This window comes from Cydia strobilella, chromosome 27, assembly GCF_947568885.1.
Source record: "Cydia strobilella chromosome 27, ilCydStro3.1, whole genome shotgun sequence".
NCBI lineage: Eukaryota > Metazoa > Arthropoda > Insecta > Lepidoptera > Tortricidae > Cydia > Cydia strobilella.
The window spans coordinates 1,110,833-1,130,002 of record NC_086067.1 but is presented as its reverse complement, the minus strand read 5'-3'; the positions used below and the strand labels follow the sequence as shown (position 1 = coordinate 1,130,002).

The 19,170-nt window shown below is 35.6% G+C and overlaps 2 protein-coding genes across 2 annotated transcripts; one reads left to right on the top strand and one right to left on the bottom strand.

Moving 5' to 3' along the window:
* LOC134753442 (zinc finger protein 93-like) lies at window positions 1-7,957 on the bottom strand. The gene is made up of 4 exons (XM_063689317.1): window positions 7,696-7,957; window positions 6,780-6,944; window positions 4,904-5,050; window positions 1-3,085 (listed from the first exon to the last, which is right to left on the bottom strand). The coding sequence occupies exons 1-4, from the start codon at window positions 7,841-7,843 to the stop codon at window positions 2,256-2,258; spliced, it is 1,290 nt and encodes a 429-aa protein (XP_063545387.1). The 5' UTR covers window positions 7,844-7,957; the 3' UTR covers window positions 1-2,255.
* A 902-nt stretch (window positions 7,958-8,859) lies between these two features.
* Window positions 8,860-11,890, top strand: LOC134753456 (zinc finger protein 239-like). Its single transcript, XM_063689329.1, has 3 exons — window positions 8,860-9,075; window positions 10,814-11,579; window positions 11,887-11,890. The coding sequence occupies exons 1-3, from the start codon at window positions 8,919-8,921 to the stop codon at window positions 11,888-11,890; spliced, it is 927 nt and encodes a 308-aa protein (XP_063545399.1). The 5' UTR covers window positions 8,860-8,918.
* The last annotated feature ends 7,280 nt before the right edge of the window (window positions 11,891-19,170 follow it).

Sequence of the window (19,170 nt, the reverse complement as noted above, 5' to 3'; positions counted from 1 at the left end):
AAATTTAAATTCTTACATACTTAAGAATAATTAGGTATATCATTCTAATAATATACCTACGTACCTATATAATTCAAATAATAGACGACAACCAAAGAGAATAAAGTGTATAGAGGGTTGTTGTCATAGCAAATTTTGTAGTGACAGTAAATTTACTGCCATCTTTCAACACAGGATTAAAACTAAAAATGAAAATGACTAAAAATATTAAAAAAAAATAGATATATGGATAAATATTTTTTTTAATAACGCCGTATGACTTTGACCCATGTTCTTTCACTGATATGTCTAAAAATTGTTAAATATCAAACGGTGTCGCCAACGCCATCTACACGAGCATAGGCCAAAGGTGTGGCGCCATCGATCTATTAGACTCTAATAGAACAATGGCGCCAAAGTTATACTCTAATAATTAGAGTATAACTTTTTCTTGATTTCCGAGGCACGTTTTTCCTTAGACTTTACTTATCTTATACGGAGTTACATATATCTTTGTTAAAAGGTTTATCGGGCTATTAATTAATGTATTGCTCGTTAACTATGTTAGTAACAAATACCTACATAATAACGTTAGTCAGATATAACTTACAATATAATACATTTTTCTATCATAAAAATATTCTAACATTAGTAAAGGCACAATTTACCTAAATATTGTTATTCAGAATGGACGGAAATAATTCCATACCGTAAGGCACATCTTAATGAAATTAATTTAGAGATTAGTTTATATTATTATTATGTTCCTAATTTTTAGTTATACTTTTTAATTTTAACCTTTTCGACGCCGTGTCAAACACAAAAGCTGTCATCCAGACGCCACGTCACCGAAGTGTCAAAACTGAAATTGAACTTTATGCATATGCATGTAGGTCTAATTTGCTCTGTGGTCTATGACCGATTAATTGGTCTTTGGCGTTGAACCTACGGTGCGTATATATCGGTCATTGGCGTCCAAAAGGTTAATCTATCTTAGTCTAGGCACTAACATGGTTTTAATTATTCTAATTTTGGAATTTATATACTAATACCTAATGCAGTCATGTACTTCGAAATAAAGAATTAATTATTATTATTCATTTGTATCAATGCAAATAAATAATTCATAATTAATGAATTATATGAATTAATATTATGATTTATATATTTTTATTAAATTTAATATATGTATAGTTAATATAATTATTTTTCTAAAATGTATAAGAAAATATTGCTTTCCCCTTAGAAAATTCAGCACATCGTAGCGTAGGTACCTAAGTACAGTCGCCATCAGATATATCGGAGCAGCCAAAGTGCTCAAAAATATCTGAACACGCACTCTAACGCTTTGACAATAAAGACGTGTTCAGATATTTGTGAGCGCCTTGGTCGCTCCGATATATCTGATGGCGAATGTACAGTAGGTATAAATTATAAATGTATAAATATGTAAAATTACTACTTACATGGTGTTGTAAATTTACTATTGTGTGCCCTTACAGGGTGTCATGATCTGACTTTATATTATGTAACACCTATTATGTACATGACAATACAATAAATAAATGATAAAAACGGTCAAAAATATAACAGCTTATTTATACAATCATACAAAAGTTGAAACTTAATAATTTTATGACTCAGATTAAATGTTTTAATAGGGATGTTGACATTTTTTTAGAACGGTTTCCATTTATAGACGTAATTATTGCAAAAAAAAATTTTGTAATTTTTATTTATTAATGTTTAATAAAAAATTGATTTTAATTAGTTTAGTGTTTAATTTTCGCGCATTAACGCTCCAAGCTGTCACGTGATCTTGATGACGTAACGATGTGATAAACAAACCGCTGTCAGTGCCAGAGGACCACCAGGTTTGACAACTTGTCTGTGCGTGTCTCACACCGTGACGTCACGCGCTCCGATTTGCGTTTGCAGTCACGTGATATGCTGGGCATTATTTTGAACTTTTAATTTTTTTTTTTTATCTGTAGTATCCCACTGCTGGGCACAGGCCTCTCCCTTAGATTTCCATGACTCCCGTTGTTGAGCTGTTTCCGGCCAGTTATTAGTGAAGGTGTCTAAGTCGTCCCGCCATCTCCGCCTGGGCCTTTTAATTATTTATAATAATTTTTTTAAATTTTAAATTTATTACGCATATTTACACTTACAAAATATGATTTTCAGCATTCTAATATCTCCTGCTAAGGTAAAAACATAACATTTTATATATTCGCAATTCATGTCAACATCCCTATTGTCCACATTGAAAATGTTTACTTTTTAAAAACTTTCTTTCTACAAACATTTCTCTCAACATGCCTTTGCAGCGACGCTCTCTGGGTAAACTTTTGCTTACAATTGCCACATTTATACGTTTCTTTCGTTCCTACATGTATCACTAAATGCCTGTTCAAATGCCCACTTAGAGAAAAACCTTTCTTACAAAACTTACAAACGAACGGCTTAGGTTTCATATGATTAACAATATGAGAAACTAACTTATCTTTATTATCAAAACGCTTACCGCACATATCGCATTCATATTTAAGCATATGAATCTTTTCATGTCTCCTATAATTAGACGAATTAACGAATTGTTTCGGGCAAAATTTACAGAAATATTGCATTTCGCCCGTATGTACTAGTTTATGGTTTTTTAATAGATACTTTTCGCTATATTTTTTGCCACAGATATCACAAACGTGAGGTTTTAAGCCAGCGTGCATGCGTCTATGTCGGACCAGTACAGCGCAATCTGAGAAGGTTTTTGGGCATATATTACATGAATATGGCTTTGCACCAGTATGTGTTCTAATATGATTTGTCAATCCTGCTCTATACTTATACTCTTTATTACAAAACTCACAAATGTGCCGTTTCTTCGGCCTTTTAACTTTTTTTATTTTATTTACATTCAAATTCGGGTTTTCGTCACTGTCTGTAGTTTCTTCATGTTTTGATTTTTTCTCGTCATATTCTGAATCTGTATCATTATCTTCCGAATCCGTTTCAAATGTTAATTTACTGCTATATTTAATATACTCTTGTTTTTCCGCTTCTGCCTTTTGCTTGTTGGTTATTCTTCGGCTTCGCCGGTACATGCCTGAAATGTGTCATGGATACTTATTATTAATAACTATTTAAAATCAAAAATCAAAATCAAAATGTACTATATTTGTAAACATAGGTTAAATATAGGTCTTATACAATAATTTATGTTTCACTATGTTTCGCCATTTGGCATACAAATATAACCAAGAAGAGATGGAGCATGCACTAATTATAACAGATGTCAAACGAAAGTAATATGTTAAATGTCAAACAAAATAAGAGTGTACTAAATTGAAAATTAAATTAATTGAATTATAAACTAAAGAGTGTACTTAAAACTAAAACAACTTAAATTCAAAATATGTCGAGTAAATATTCCATTATCGAATAGTATGCTTTTTGTACCAAAAAGTCATACAGGCATTTCTTAAATTCAGTTACATTATCTATTTCAATAATATGTTTTGGCAACTTATTGTATATTTTGGGTGCCATCCCAAAGATACTTTTAGCGAGCAAAGCCGAGTTCACGGATTGGATGTAAATTTTTTCGTATCTGCGAGCACTTTTAAACATTGAAAATTGATCGATGTTGTTTTTAATGTAAACCGCAGTTTCAAAAATGTATGTTTAAATAAACTTTTAAAGTTAATAAAAAATGTATTTTATTTTATCAAAGTGTATGGCTCTACCTGTATTGTATTGTCTTAACTATACTGTTTTGCATGGTAGGTTTTAATGGTAGGTCTCGCCTCAGCATAATGCTGATCCGAAAGTGAGCGCTGATCTTCCGGCGGGACGGGAGATTAGGGTGTAAAGCGTAAAAATCATTTGAGAGAATTCGTACTATACTTACGGATACTACGCTTGTATGGAGAAACGTTCGTCTACTATCGTCGTAAGTACTCTCAATAAAATCAAAAGTACTTTATCTGCCTCTTTATCACTCTAACCATAGAGTAACTTATACTAGAGCGGTACTGTCATAGTAAATTTTGTAACCCCAATAAATTCACTGCCATCTGTCGACACACTTTAAAACTAAAAATGAAGATTTATAAAAATACGATAAAATGTATCTAAATATGGATAAATCATTTTTTATTCGCATTAATTATTTTTATGATTTTGACCCATGTCCTTTCACTGATATGCGTTAAAATTATTAAATAACAAACGAAACCGTCAACGCCATCTATACGACAGTAGGCCAAAACTAGTAGCGCCCTCTGAACGAGAATCAAATTTTCTTGATTTTCGAGGCACGTTTTTTCCTTAGACTGTATCCATCTATTACGGAGTTATATCTATCTTTGCTCTAATAGACGAATGAACAAACAAAAAGACTCGCTGAAGGCCCTTAGAGTCGGTAAAGCGCATGTTACACCCCCTTTTTTTTAACGTTGGGGAAATGCGTTTACGCATGCCACCTGGTCCGGGGGAACCAGGAGGGATGACGGACAAACCAGAGGACTACCGTTTAAAACCACCAACGAGTGCCGAATTCGCCTTAGATGGGGTGCCGCAGGGTCGCTATCAGTATCCCAGTGCGCCCTCACGAACGGCCAAGAGGGTGAAACGCCGGAGTGGGTTTAGTGGGTAGGGCCAGTTCTCCCCCCCTCTCGCCAAGAGAGGGAAAAGGAGCGGCGAGTCCCACACACCGTGCGTAAGTTCATTCCCACTCCGACAAAAAAAAGAAAAAAAAAAAAAAAAGGGTCGTTATCAGCATTCGACCGCATGCGCCCCGGCAGGGAACATGTTACACCCCTGGAGTTGCATGCATCCATAGGCTACAGTGAAAGCTTAGCATCAGGCGTGCCTAAGCTTGTTTGCCACTTTGTATATAAAAAAATAAACTTCAAACTCCTACCATTTTCACAATCGCCAGCAACCTCGTCCTTCAAAAGCTCCTCCTTAACAGCAGCGTCAACGAGCGAGGCAGGCATGGCACTTGCGGCATTCTGGGGTACAGCAAAAGCTCTTGATGTGGGCACGGTGGCTTCCTTTTTAATATTATCTGTGAATTTTTTTTGATCAGTAAAGATGAATATTATACCATAGAGTAACTTATACTAGAGCGGTACTGTCATAGTAAATTTTGTAACCCCAGTAAATTCACTGCCATCTGTCGACACACTTTAAAACTAAAAATGAAGATTTATAAAAATACGATAGAATGTATTTAAATATAGATAAATGATTTTTTTATTTGCATTAATTATTTTTATGATTTTGACCCATGTTCTTTCACTGATATGCGTTAAAATTGTTAAATAACAAACGAAACCGTCAACGCCATCTATTCGACTGTAGGCCCTAGTAGCGCCCTCTGAACGAAAATCAAATTTTCTTGATTTTCGAGGCACGTTTTTTCCTTAGACTGTATCCATCTATTACGGAGTCTATCTTTGATTATACCTAACAATGAGGACATAAAACCGGCCAAGTGCGAGTCGTACTCGCCCACCGAGGGTTCCGTACTTTTTAGTATTTGTTGTTATAGCGGCAACAGAAGTACATCATCTGTGAAAATTTCAGCTGTCTAGCTATCACGGTTCATGAGATACAGCCTGGTGACAGACAGACAGACGGACAGTGGAGTCTTAGTAATAGGGTCCCGTTTTTACCCTTTGGGTACGGAACCCTAAAAAGTGTGTGCGTGTAATCTTTACGCGCGATTGAAGTAAAACTTCTTTGACGATGACGTTTATCGCTATGTTGGAACTTTGACGTGTCCTATTGCGCATGTGTCACTACTGAACGTTACTTCCGTCAGAAAATCTGAGACCCTAGTCGCGCCTAAAGAAGTTTTACTTTAAAAAATATATTATAACGTTAGTAATTTACATATTTTTAGTGCTCCGTAAAATAAAAATTGCCGATGCACGGAGCACTTCCATACAGATTGGCAACAACGAAATCGCAAAAAAAATTACCCTCCCATAGAAAATGGACCAGCAAAAATGTATGAAACAGCCAAAAATTTTTTCGCGATTTCGGGGTTGGTCCCATAGTAAATGTTGCTCAATATCCCAAAACCTACATGGAGACGGGAATGCACTTATTTTTTACCCACCGTGTATGTTAAGAATAAATAGAATAAGCCATTGAAATACTAAGAGATTGAAGACATGAGAATTGAAGCGCTGGCCTAGCGGTAAGAGCGTGCGACTTGCAATCTGGAGGTCGCGGGTTCAAACCCCGGCTCGTCTCGTACGAATGACTTTTTCGAAACTTATGTACGAAATATCATTTGATATTTACCAGACGCTTTTCGGTGAAGGAAAACATAGTGAGGAAACCGGACTAATCCTAACAAGGCCTAGTTTCCCCTCTGGGTTGGAAGGCAAGATGGCAGTCGCTTTCGTAAAAACTAGTGCCTGCGCCAATTCTTGGGATTAGTTGCCAAGCGGACCCCAGGCTCCCATGAGCCGTGGCAAAAATAAATAAATAAATATTATAGGGACATTCTTAAACAAATTGACTAAGTCCCACGGTAAGCTCAAGAAGGCTTGTGTTGTGGGTACTCAAACAACGGTATATATAATACTTATACAAATACTTAAATACATATAAAACATCAATGACTCCGGAACAAATATCTGTGCTCTTCACACAAATAAATGCCCTTACCGGGATTTGAACCCAGGACCATCGGCTTCACAGGCAGGATCACTACCCACTAGGCCAGACCGGTCGTCAAAATGCCGGGACAGCGTGAGGAAGATGATGATTGAAATACTAACAGATTTCATTGTCAGCGCCCATAGTTTCCGGAGTCGAGCCCAGCCGCACCATCTCATCAGTCCCCAGGTCTGCGACCAACAGTAGGTCATCATCAACTGGCTCCCGTTTTATACTCGCTGGTTTTGGGGACATGTCTGCTTTGTTGACATAGGCATTATTCTGACCTGGAAAATAGCAAGGATAGCATAGTAGTTTCCTTTTTATGATTCCGTACCCAAAGGGTAAAAACGGGACCCTATTACTAAGACTCCACTGTCCGTCTGTCTGTCACCAGGCTGTATCTCAGGAACCGTGATAGCGAAACAGTTGAAATTTTCACAGATGATGTATTTCTGTTGCCGCTATAACAACAAATACTAAAAAGTACGGAACCCAAAGGGTTCCCACCCACCAAGGGTTCCGTATTTTTTCGTTTTTGTTGTTATAGCGGCAACAGAAATACATCATCTGTGAAAATTTCATTCATAGTTCATGAGATACAGCCTGGTGACAGACAGACAGACGAACAGTCTTAGTAATAGTGTTCCATTTTTACCCTTTGGGTACGGAACCCTAATAAAAACTACAGATGTTATATCACTGTAAATTCTAGTTGCAAAGACCCGGTTGCTTAACTACTCGTAATCAACACACAAATTTACTCTAGCTATTTGTTTTAGATAACTTAATTACACTAGGCAAAAACCATTAGGCATTAGTTTTGATACCAATAAAGATTCATAATCACCATACTCAATGCTTTGGACGAGCAAAAAATTGGTAAAATAAATACACAAAATCGGTCCCGCACCCAAAACCTCGGTCTGTTAATCAACTACTACATTATTTAGGTGATGGTTCTACTTAAACAAGAGAAATAAATAAAAAAAAAATGTTTAGATAATCTGCTAACATTAAAAATGAAAAAAAAAATACCATTCAGCGTATGGGCCACGACAGAACGCTGCAGCACTATAGGGCCCAAAACGAGTTCCTGTTTTATTTCATGCCCTTTATATAAAACTTCACTGGTCCCTCCACTCCACTCCTCCGAGTCCTCTGACTTCACACTTTTCAAAGACATAACTATATTCCAACATAGGGACAATAAGTGGATAACAAATCAAAGTAGTCTGCAAGAACAGTGGCAAGAACCAAAAGTTGAAAAAAAAAAACTAAACAAAAGTAACTTTCTAAAACGGACTACATATTTTCTACTACGTGTCACTAACTAAAGAATGCAGGGTAAGGTAAAATCTAAATAAAAATTCTAAACAATCTAGTAAACTTGTCGTAAATATAAAATAAATGGGCCATTCACCTGTCACCTCTTCATTTTTAAAACAGAACAAGCAAAAAGAGACCTTCTATCTTGTATTTAGAGCTTTGTCACTATGTATATATAAGTATGTGCTTCTTTGACAGCTGTTGGAGTTTACTCTAAAGCTCGCTCCAGACTACGCGGCGCGAAGCCGCGAACACAGACTAATAAGAGATACTACCGAGTGAGGAGTCAATTTCGCTGATTAGCGAACTAGACTCCACACTCGCGTTCGCGGCTTCGCGCCGTGATTCGCGCACGAGTGTGGAGGCACCTTAAGGTTGGAGTTGTCTTTCTCTAATTTAAAAGCAGGTCATAACATTTTAATTTTAACAGGCATCATAAAAAAATATTCAGTAATTTTTTTTAAGTAAATAACTTATCATAACTACTGTTCCATTTTTAAAATTAGATTATTGGTGCTAGTGTATTAAAATAAATAAATGAAATATACTATTATCAAAGAGGATATAATAAGAGGAGTTATTACGGAGTTATATCTATCTTTGCTATTATAAATAATGCTACTTTTTACAGCCTTAACACGGTGCGGTAGTGTGTTATGCTTTAAAAAGTTGATATGTTGGTAAACCTGCATATGGTTGACAGCAAAGAATATGTTGACAGCGTCTTTTGCTGACATTTTTGATAAATTTATCTCTTATTAGTCTGTGATAAATTTGACCATTTATTTGATTTTACCCAAAGAGCATATAAATAATCACTACGTTCTAAATTGACCGTTCACCGAACATGTTTTTGTGTGCGAAACAAAAAGTAAATGGAATAACTGAGTGGCATCAGATCACAAATTTGCGCCGTTTTTGCTTTATTCAGAATGTCGGTAAAGGATCGAGAGAGATATGATGAAAATGTGGAGAGTCCTAGCGAAGCCGGCTCTTTACGAAGTTTGTACGCTGACCATGAAATATACGAGGATCTGGTGATTGGTCCTGTGGAAATATGGAAGCCGAAAGTTACGTTAAAATTTATTGGTAAGTCCTGAAATTATCATCTATTCCACAAATTACATTACAATTAACATGTATAGCCTGATAAATTTAACGAATATTAAATAAATAAACGCTCCTCACGAGTGAAATTCAACACCGACATTGGCAAATTCACCCTGTGCAAAATTGCTGGGAGTAAAGCCAGAGGAAAAAAAACTATACGGCTCTAACCCTACACCCCTGCCCCGAGAAGATTTAAATCCCCCCTCAATTGGAGGAGGGTATCCCAGGACTCGGCGGGACACATCTTTTCAAAACATTACATCTTATAATTGACATGCATTACAAGTAAATAGGAAAAAATACAATTTAAATTACTATAAAGAGGGATGCCATTAGATATTAGCCTTTCTGCTCACCCATGGGGGTGAGGGTTTTTAGGGAAGACCCCATGTTTTCTGACAGAACTTACCAGACAGTTGGCACCATTCAAATACATATAATTCAGGGAGATAAAAAAAATGTTGTTCATAATTACAAGCATTTGGGTGGATCAAAATTTTTTTATTGTTATTTTGTCCTGTGTGGACCATTGGGGTGTAGAGTTTGTTAAATGTTGTATCATGTTCTATAAACATGCTTAGTACCTAGATTGCCCATTATTCTTTAGGTACACCATAAGTGCTGCTTTTTTTTTGTGGGCTTTACTACGTTAAATCTTATGGAGTAAAGTTAGTTCAAACGGGTGCCGCTAGCAATAACATGGGTCCATAAGATTGCGTGTCTTTGTGACACTTTTCCTTCCACCGACTGTGCACCTTTACAATTAGCTCAGAAAGGCTTACCACAAAACCACCACCACAAAACCACACATAACTACCACAAAAATGTATATTTAGTAAATTTGAACACCGTAAAATCAGGATTCTAAGAGTTTTTCTCCTGGACAACTATTTCTATGTGACACTAAAAAGTTGGTACACCCTTTTTCAGGTTTTCACTTTATACAATACCAGCGACCCGCCCCAGCTTCGCACGGGTAGTTCAACAAATTTACACAAAACCTTTACAAATTATACATATAAACCTTCCTCTTGAATCACTCTATCTATTAAAAAACTGCATCAAAATCCGTTGCCTAGTTTTAAAGATCTAAGCATACATAGGGACAGACATACATACAGTTGTATGAAAAACTGTCTTGAAATTCAGATATTGTTTTTTAGGGTTCCGTACCCAAAGGGTAAAAACGGGAGTGTAAAAAGTAATAGGGATTACTAAGACTCCGCTGTCCGTCTGTCTGTCACCAGGCTGTATCTCATAAACCGTGATAGCTAGACAGTTGAAATTTTTACAGATGATGTATTTCTGTTGCCGCTATAACAACAAATACTGAAAATAGAATAAAATAAATATTTATTGGGGCTCCCATACAACAAACGAGATTTTTTTTTGCCGTTTTTTGCGTAATGGTACGGAACCCTTCTTGCGCGAGTCCGACTCGCACTTGGCCGGTTCTTTTTATTTGCCTAAGATTGTGCTCTTCTGATGAAAAGTCATTATTCTAGAAAAAAAAACCGGCCAAGTGAGAGTCGGACTCGCCCACCGAGGGTTCCGTACTTTTTAGTATTTGTTGTTATAGCGGCAACAGAAATACATCATCTGTGAAAATTTGACGGACAGACGGACAGCCGAGTCTTAGTAATAGCATCCCGTTTTTACCCTTTCGGTGCGGAACCCTAAAAAACATTCTAATTTAAATGAAAATCTTTCTTTACAGGTACTGAAACAACACCCAAGGAAACTGTAAAAACAGTCGAAATAATAATCAAACCACCATATTCGTGCCAAATATGTAAAATTGGAAACATTAAGCATTATAGCTGCGCTCTGTGTGAAAAAATAATTTTCGGCAGAGTTGGTATGATAAGACACTTGCGAAAACACAGTAGACCAAAAAAAAAATGCAAATTATGCAATAAAGTGTTTAAATATGCAAAGGGCTTAGAACGACACGTGATAACACATTCTGATGATCGACCTTTTTCTTGCAATATCTGTAAGAAAAGATTCAAAAGAGAAACTACACTGTTTGCACATAAATATACGCATGAGAACAAAAAGCCATACAAGTGTGAACACTGCACAAAGAGCTTTACTTTTAAAGGCCAGTTGCAAGCACATTCAAGATTACACACTGGGGAGAAACCATACAAGTGCAATATATGTTCTAAAGAGTTTACGCAGCAGACTTCTTTGAATAATCATCTTTTGAAACACAAAGGCATTAAGCCTCACCATTGTGAGTTATGTCCTGAGCAGTTCAGACAGGTTAGCAATTTGAAGCAGCATCTAGAAACTAGACATTCAGAAAAGACTGATATTCATACTAAAAAAAAGGAGATGAAACATGGAAATATGAAAGTTCAGAAGGAAAAGAAAAAGCAAAAAGTTGTTATATCTTGGTATACATGTAAAAAGTGTAAATTTATGTTTAGTAGTAATGATGATCTTAGTAAACATAAGAAACTTTACCATTATGGATGGTATAGAAAGGATCGCAATCTCTTATGGCAGAATTGTTGTAAAAGTGACCGCTTTAAGCTTTAAATAATAGTTCCTAATTTCTCCGGTGGCGCTAGTTAGGCTCTGGGACATGAGTATAACATGAACCATATAAGGCAACAAATAACCCGACCAAATTACGTAGGTTGTTTTTGGTAGTATTTCGGTGTATGGTGGCGCCGCCTAATTACTGTTTTTTGATGGACACTTTCCATACATAGAGATTTGGCTCCTTTATACAGTCTCCATGTTTACCATGGTAACAGTGTCAAACTAGCATATCGTCAGGTGACAATCAACTCATTAATTACCACCACAAGTTCTTAGCCAAAGCCATAGAGAACCATATTAGTACCAAAATAAGGTCGATTTTTGTTTAATTCTTTTTTAGTTATTAGTATTATTGACAACGCCTGGAAGAGCTTCTGGTCCATGAAGGCGCTATTGAAGGGCGACCTTCCCCTGTGTCTCAAGCGCAAACTCATTGACATGTGTATCCTGCCTATCCTAACCTACGGTGCTCAAACATGGTCACTAACTGAGGCGTTAAAGTCCAAACTCAAGGTTTGCCAGCGAGCGATGGAGCGCAGTATACTAGGTGTTCGCAGAACTGATAGAATCAGAAACACGGAACTGCGCTCCAGAACTCGAGTTGTAGATGTAGGTGTCCAGACCGCTAAGCTTAAGTGGGACTGGGCTGGGCATGTCTGCCGCATGCACCCTGAAAGGTGGGCCAAAATGGTTACCGAGTGGGACCCACGGAACACCATAGATGGTGCTGGCCGGGGTGCAGGCAGGCCGAAAAGGAGATGGCGGGACGACTTAGACGCATTTTATCCGGATTGGCGGGACACTACAAACGACAGGGTCGAGTGGAGGAAACGAGGGGAGGCCTTTGCCCAGCAGTGGGACACTAAATTAGGCTAGTAAAAAAAAAAAAAAAAAAGTTATTAGTATGGATGGTATAGAAAGGATGCCAATCTCTTATGGCAGAATTGTTGCAAGTGACCGCTTTCAGCTTTAAATAATAGTTCCTAATCTCTCCGGTGGCGCTAGTTAGGCTCTGGGACATGATAGACGGAGAGCTGGTGGAAATTTGGAGTAGGTCCTTGAGGCAAGCTGAAAATTTGCCTGATGCTTCTCCTATCTTACCCTACCTCAGCACTACAAGTCTGGCTGCAGGGTAGCGGGTCTAAACCAACCTATAAATTTTTAAAGAATTTTTTTTTTGGTGCCCAAAAAAGGTTCTTGAGGCAATCTGTAATTTCTACAAGTGAAAATTGAATATCTAAATAGTCATAAAAAAATTATGCCAGACGATTTGGCCGGGTCTTTAACCTTGCCAGACGCGTGCAAAATATTTTTTCAAAAAATTCAAAAAAGGTTCTTGAGGCAATCTGTAATTTTTACAGGTTAAAGTTAAGTATCTAAATAGTCATAAAAAAATAAGCCAGACGATTTGGTCGGGGCCTTCTACCTGCCAGACGATCTAGAAAGTTACGTATGGCACTTACTCGCACGCAAAATTAAGTTTGTTATCCTGTATAAATGTATGCTAATACAAAGTTAATTTTGTAGTGCAGAAAATTAAAGATAGAAAAGTACAAATTTGGATGTACGATGTGATTGTGAGTATATATTTATGATAATTATGGGTATGAATAGGGTGTGGGCATAGTACATATGAAATTAGCGACAATATGTCCAGCTGTATCTCTATTGTAGATACATGGGTAGTTCATTAGTTATGACGAAGGCCTAGGCCGGGAAATATTTTTATTTTATTTTAATGTAAACATGGCGTGCATGGCTGTGTTCATGATTTTTTTTTTTCATCTTTCATATATCATATAATATAATTAAATAATAAATAATTTATGAAATAAAACTATGAAAACGGATTATATCGCGTATATTGAATTTATAATACATCCCGACGTTTCGAACTCTTTACATAGTTTCTTAGCCTTAGCATAGTTTCGTAGTCTTTGCATAGTTTTCATAGTTTTATTTCATGAGTAACTATCGCGGTAACCGAAGACAATATTAATAAATAATTTATTAAATAATTAATTAATTATTTTAGGGGTTTAATATAATTTTAGTCTAATTTAATTTTAATTTTAATCTTAACTGTAATATAATAATTTTATGTAATGTTATAATGTAATGTATTATGATCCTAAGTCGATTGAAATAAATGAATAAATGAAATAAAATTAATTACATCACACGTTTAGGGGGGGAGGGGGTCAAGAAAATGTGACATGTTGTGAGGGAGTCACAAACTTTGTGACGTCACTATAAGTTATTTAAATTATTTTATTCGCTGTACAGTTAAATAACAAGTTTTTGGAACGATAATCGTTTTTAATCGTTTAATTTTCTTGACATGCAATGAAATATCGTCCTCATGTGCGTCAAAACAGCCTTCAAAGTATCACGTTTCGGGCGGAGCAACTCGAGAGAACTGTAAAGCGAGGTTTAGACTAGCAAGAACTTGCATGCAATTTACGTTACATTACCGACTACTAAGGTAAACTGCATTCAAAATGTTTATCAGATACCGCAATGTAATGAAAATTGCATGCAAGTTATTGCTAGTCTAAACCTCGCTTAAAGGAATTTCATACGAATTTTTTTTTATTTTAATGTAAACATGGTATCTGTGTTCATGCGAACGGGCTAAACAGCTGAAATTTGTTTTAGTCGGAGCGCAAAAATAATCAAATTTTCTTTCCCGCGTAAGCAACCCTTAATTTATATTTAAAATAAACGCAAAAAAAAAAACAAAATCTTTATAGGGCTGTATCTGCTAAAGCATGCGTCGTAGCGCAAAAATAATAAAATTTTCGTTCCCCTCTAGGTAACCCTTAATTTATATTTGAAAAAAAAAAACAAAAAGACAAAAAAATCTTTATAGGGCTGTATCTACTAAACCATGCGTCGTAGCGCAAAAATAATAAAATTTTCGTTCCCCTTTATAAAACCCCAAAGTAATATAATAAAGAACACAATGAAAATCAAAAAAGAAAAAAAAAAGAAAAAAAAATATAGGGCTGTATCTCCTAAACCATGCGTCGTAGCGAAAAATAATAAAATTTTCGTTTCCCTCTAGGTAACCCTTAATTTATATTTAAAAAAAAAAAACAAAAAAAAATCTTCATAGGGCTGTATCTTCTAAACCATGCGTCGCCAAAAATAATAAAATTTTCGTTCCCCTCTAGATATGATCCTTAATTTATATTTGAAAAAAAAAAACAAAAGAAATATCTTTATAGGGCTGTATCTCCTAAGCCGTGCGTCGTAGCGTAAAATAAATCAAATTTTCGTTCCCCTTTAAAAAACCCCAAAGAAATATAATAAAGAACACAATGAAAATCAAAAAAGAAAAATAAATTTATAAGGCTGTATCTCCTAAACCATGCGTCGTAGCGAAAAATAATAAAATTTTCGTTTCCCTCTAGGTAACCCTTAATTTATATTTAAAAAAAAAAACAAAAAAAAATCTTCATAGGGCTGTATCTCCTAAACCATGCGTCGCCAAAAATAATAAAATTTTCGTTCCCCTCTAGATATGATCCTTAATTTATATTTGAAAAAAAAAAAAAACAAAAGAAATATCTTTATAGGGCTGTATCTCCTAAGCCGTGCGTCGTAGCGTAAAATAAATAAAATTTTCGTTCCCCTTTAAAAAACCCATGTGATAAATAAAAAACACAATAATAATAAAAAACAACAAAAAAACGTTATAGGGCTGTATCTGCTAAACCGTGCGTCGTAGCGCAAAAATAATCAAAATTTTCCTCCCCTTTAGGAAAGCTTTAGGAGTTAATATAAAAAATTACCAAAAAGAAAAAAAAACAACTTTATAGGGCTGTATCTCCAAAACCGTGCGTCGTAGCACAAAAACAATCAAATTTTCGTTCCCTTTCAAGGAACCCATAAGTGATATAAAAAACACAATGATAAAATAAAAAAAAAACGTTATAGGGCTGTAACTGCTAAACCGTGCGTCGTAGCGCAAAAATTATGAAATTTAAAAACAACGAAAAATAAATATATATATATGGCTCTAGCTTCTAAACCGTGCGTAGTAGCGCAAAAATAATAAAATTCTCGCCCCCTTTTACCCCACACACTGAATAACCTATGAGTACATGAAACAATCACCATCATCATCATATTTGTATTATTCAAGCATTAATAATAAAATAACAAATTCACACATTATAATAATTACAACACATTACTATTCTGTATTTAAATTGTACATGTATTTATTAAAATTACAATACATTCTTATAAATTCGGTCATATTACATTTACTATATCCCTACTAATACTCAGTGTACATAATTATCATAAATATACAAATATTCATAATCACAATCACATCGTACATCCTAATTTGTACCTTTTACCTTTAATTTACTGCACTACAAAAATAACTTTGTATTAGCATACATTTATACAGGATAACAAACTTAATTTTGCGTGCGAGTAAGTGCCATACGTAACTTTCTAGATCGTCTGGCAGGTAGAAGGCCCCGACCAAATCGTCTGGCTTATTTTTTTTATGACTATTTAGATACTTAACTTTAACCTGTAAAAATTACAGATAGCCTCAAGAACCTTTTTTGAATTAAAAAAAAAAATATTTTGCACGCGTTTGGCAAGGTTAAAGACCCGGCCAAATCGTCTGGCATAATTTTTTTATGACTATTTAGATATTCAATTTTCACTTGTAGAAATTACAGATTGCCTCAAGAACCTTTTTTGGGCACCAAAAAAAAAATTCTTTAAAAATTTATAGGTTGGTTTAGACCCGCTACCCTGCAGCCAGACTTGTAGTGCTGAGGTAGGGTAAGATAGGAGAAGCATCAAGTAAATTTTCAGCTTGCCTCAAGGACCTACTCCAAATTTCCACCAGCTCTCGGACCATGAGTATAACATGAACCATATAAGGCAACAAATAACCCGACCAAATTACGTAGGTTGTTTTTGGTAGTATTTCGGTGTATGGTGGGGCCGTCTAATTACTGTTTTTTGATGGACACTTTTCATATATAGAGATTTCGCTCCTTTATATAGTCTCCATGTAATTACCACCACAAGTTCTTAGCCATAGCCATAGAGAGTACTAGTACCATATTAGTACCATAAGAAGGTCGATTTTTGTTTAATTATTTTTTAGTTATTAGTTAGTTTTGGTTGTCACCTGACGATGTTCACTATCGTCTGCGTGACTTACTTTCTATACATCTCGGTCGCACTAATATTCGAGTACGAGCGAGATGCATATAATAAAAGTACAGTCCGTTAAGGGGCCCACTGACTATCAGTCCGCCGGACGATATCGGCCTGTCAGTTGTTCGGAACTGTCACATTTTTGTTCTAACTGACAGGCCGATATCGTCCGGCGGACTGATAGTCAGTGGGCCCCTTTAACTCTCAGAATGACATTCGTTTTTCGGGTAAAATCGGACATAATCGAGTAATAGAACATGACAGTGTTTTACTGATTTAGTTGCAATCCAACACCCAAGGAGTGCAGTCGTCTTTTCAGCCTTAAACTATATAGAGTAGTTAATACCACCATAACAATAATATCACAACTTTACCATATAATTTTACCATATGAATTGAAATATGTGACTGGTATTATCAACTCTATATAATTTCCGCCAGAAGTGACGGTGTGACGTTCTGTTTTCGAATTTCAAATTCTGATTCTATTTTATTTAGATTATGACAAAAAGTCAAAAGCATAATGTCATTATGTCATTAAATTAGGGCTTATTTTACATGCCAAATGTATACAAAGCATTGGACAGCTCACAGATTCCTAGATCCTACATCTAGCACAATCGGATTAAGTCTAACCTCGAAATCCTTCCAAACTTATGAAATTTGGTATGTATGTTAATTAAAGGTCTCTTTTTCATGTCCATACTATTTGACATTTGGGGACCTCGAGGAATCGCAGCCATCTTGGAAAATATGGACCATCCTGGAGAAATTTGCGTTTTACTCTAAATATACGATCTCTATGAAAATATGGTGTAAGGCAACATTAAAGCTTATTAAATTCTACACAAAAAAGTCCTAGTTATCTTTGCGGAAAAAATACATCTTGTTATAGAAAATAATAGCTGAATCCAGATTTAGCGCTTACACCCTTTCAGGGGATATTTTCTTAATATGAAACTTGGAGGAATATGAATTCCACTTTTGTCTATACATTTATACACGTTCTACCCCAATATCACCATTTTACTCGACTGCGACGTAAACAGAAACTACAGAAAGTAGGGTTATGGGTTTAAATACTGAAAATCAGTACACCCTGTAGGTCAGGATACTGGACGGATTTTTTAAATTGACATATCGGTAGATTCCTCTTGCCCTTCACAACCTGTTTACACTTGTTTTATTAAAGAAAAATCAATACAGCCGCCTTGAGAGGACGTCGAATAGTAGTAAATCATATTTTTACTTCTAGCGCCTAAACTATTGAGTGAATTTCAATAAAATAGACATCAGTAGATCTATAATTGGTACACGAGTGCTATACTAAAATAAATGGAGGAAAAATGTTTAGGACTTAAAAATGTGACTGAAAAAACAGATTTATGTTGGATTTATGTGTACCCATTTTCCAAGATGGCTGCGATTCCTCGAGGTCCCCAAATGTCAAATAGTGTGGACATGAAAAAGAGACCTTTAATTAATGTACATACCAAATTTCATAACTTTGGAAGGATTTCGAGGTTATACTTAATCCGATTGTGCTAATCCAAATAACTAAAAAAAAATCATTTTTTCCAACCAATAATAAAAAAATCATGCATTTAAGGGTTAACTTTTTGCGGTAAGTTTAAAACTTTTTGTTGAGTTAATAAGAAAGCAGAGCATCAGTATCACCTTCGCGTGTTACCGCCGTTACCCGATGTATCTTTCTAAAGTTTCTAAAATCCGAAGGTCATTCTGAGAGTTATAACGGACTGTAAGTGAATATGTCTGTCAAACTGGTGGTAGTTTTTTTTTTTTATGGCATCGCGCTCCTGGCGCATTCAGCCAAACGAGTAAAACGGGGAAACGGAATTAAAGGATTACATACAATAAGGGATCGTTATCCCTTATTGTATGTAATCCTTTAATTCCGTTTCCCCGTTTTACCCGTTGGTAATTCGGAATTTTGGAAAAGGATCAGGAAAAGGTAAATTATAGTAAGTTAAAGTTGTACTGATTTTTTTCTAAACACACGGCACACCTTGTTGTTATATGGATGGAGTTTCAGAACAACCAAACAATCTACTAATATTGTTTAATATTATAAACGCGATAATAACACTGTATGTCTGTCTGTTACGTCTTAAGGCCTGTCCAGACGGGAACAATTTTTCGCCAATCTGATTAAATTGTCCGATCAAATCGTGGTGCGGACGCAAACGCTGGACAACACCTGTCAAAGGCCTGTCTCATTTCAAAAATAGACAGAGAGAATCATACTATCTTTGTCTTACACTAGTACTAGCACCCAAAAGAAAAGGATACGTAAAGTTTTTT

Coding starts and splice junctions, on each gene's coding strand:
- LOC134753442 (XM_063689317.1), bottom strand. CDS start 7,843: ATGTCTTTGAAAAGTGTGAAGTCAGAGGACTCGGAGGAGTGGAGTGGA. Junction 5,051..6,779: donor GGGCGCTGACAATGAAATCT/GTTAGTATTTCA, acceptor AAAAATTCACAG/ATAATATTAAAAAGGAAGCC. Junction 3,086..4,903: donor TGCTGGCGATTGTGAAAATG/GTAGGAGTTTGA, acceptor GACACATTTCAG/GCATGTACCGGCGAAGCCGA.
- LOC134753456 (XM_063689329.1), top strand. CDS start 8,919: ATGTCGGTAAAGGATCGAGAGAGATATGATGAAAATGTGGAGAGTCCT. Junction 9,076..10,813: donor AGTTACGTTAAAATTTATTG/GTAAGTCCTGAA, acceptor CTTTCTTTACAG/GTACTGAAACAACACCCAAG.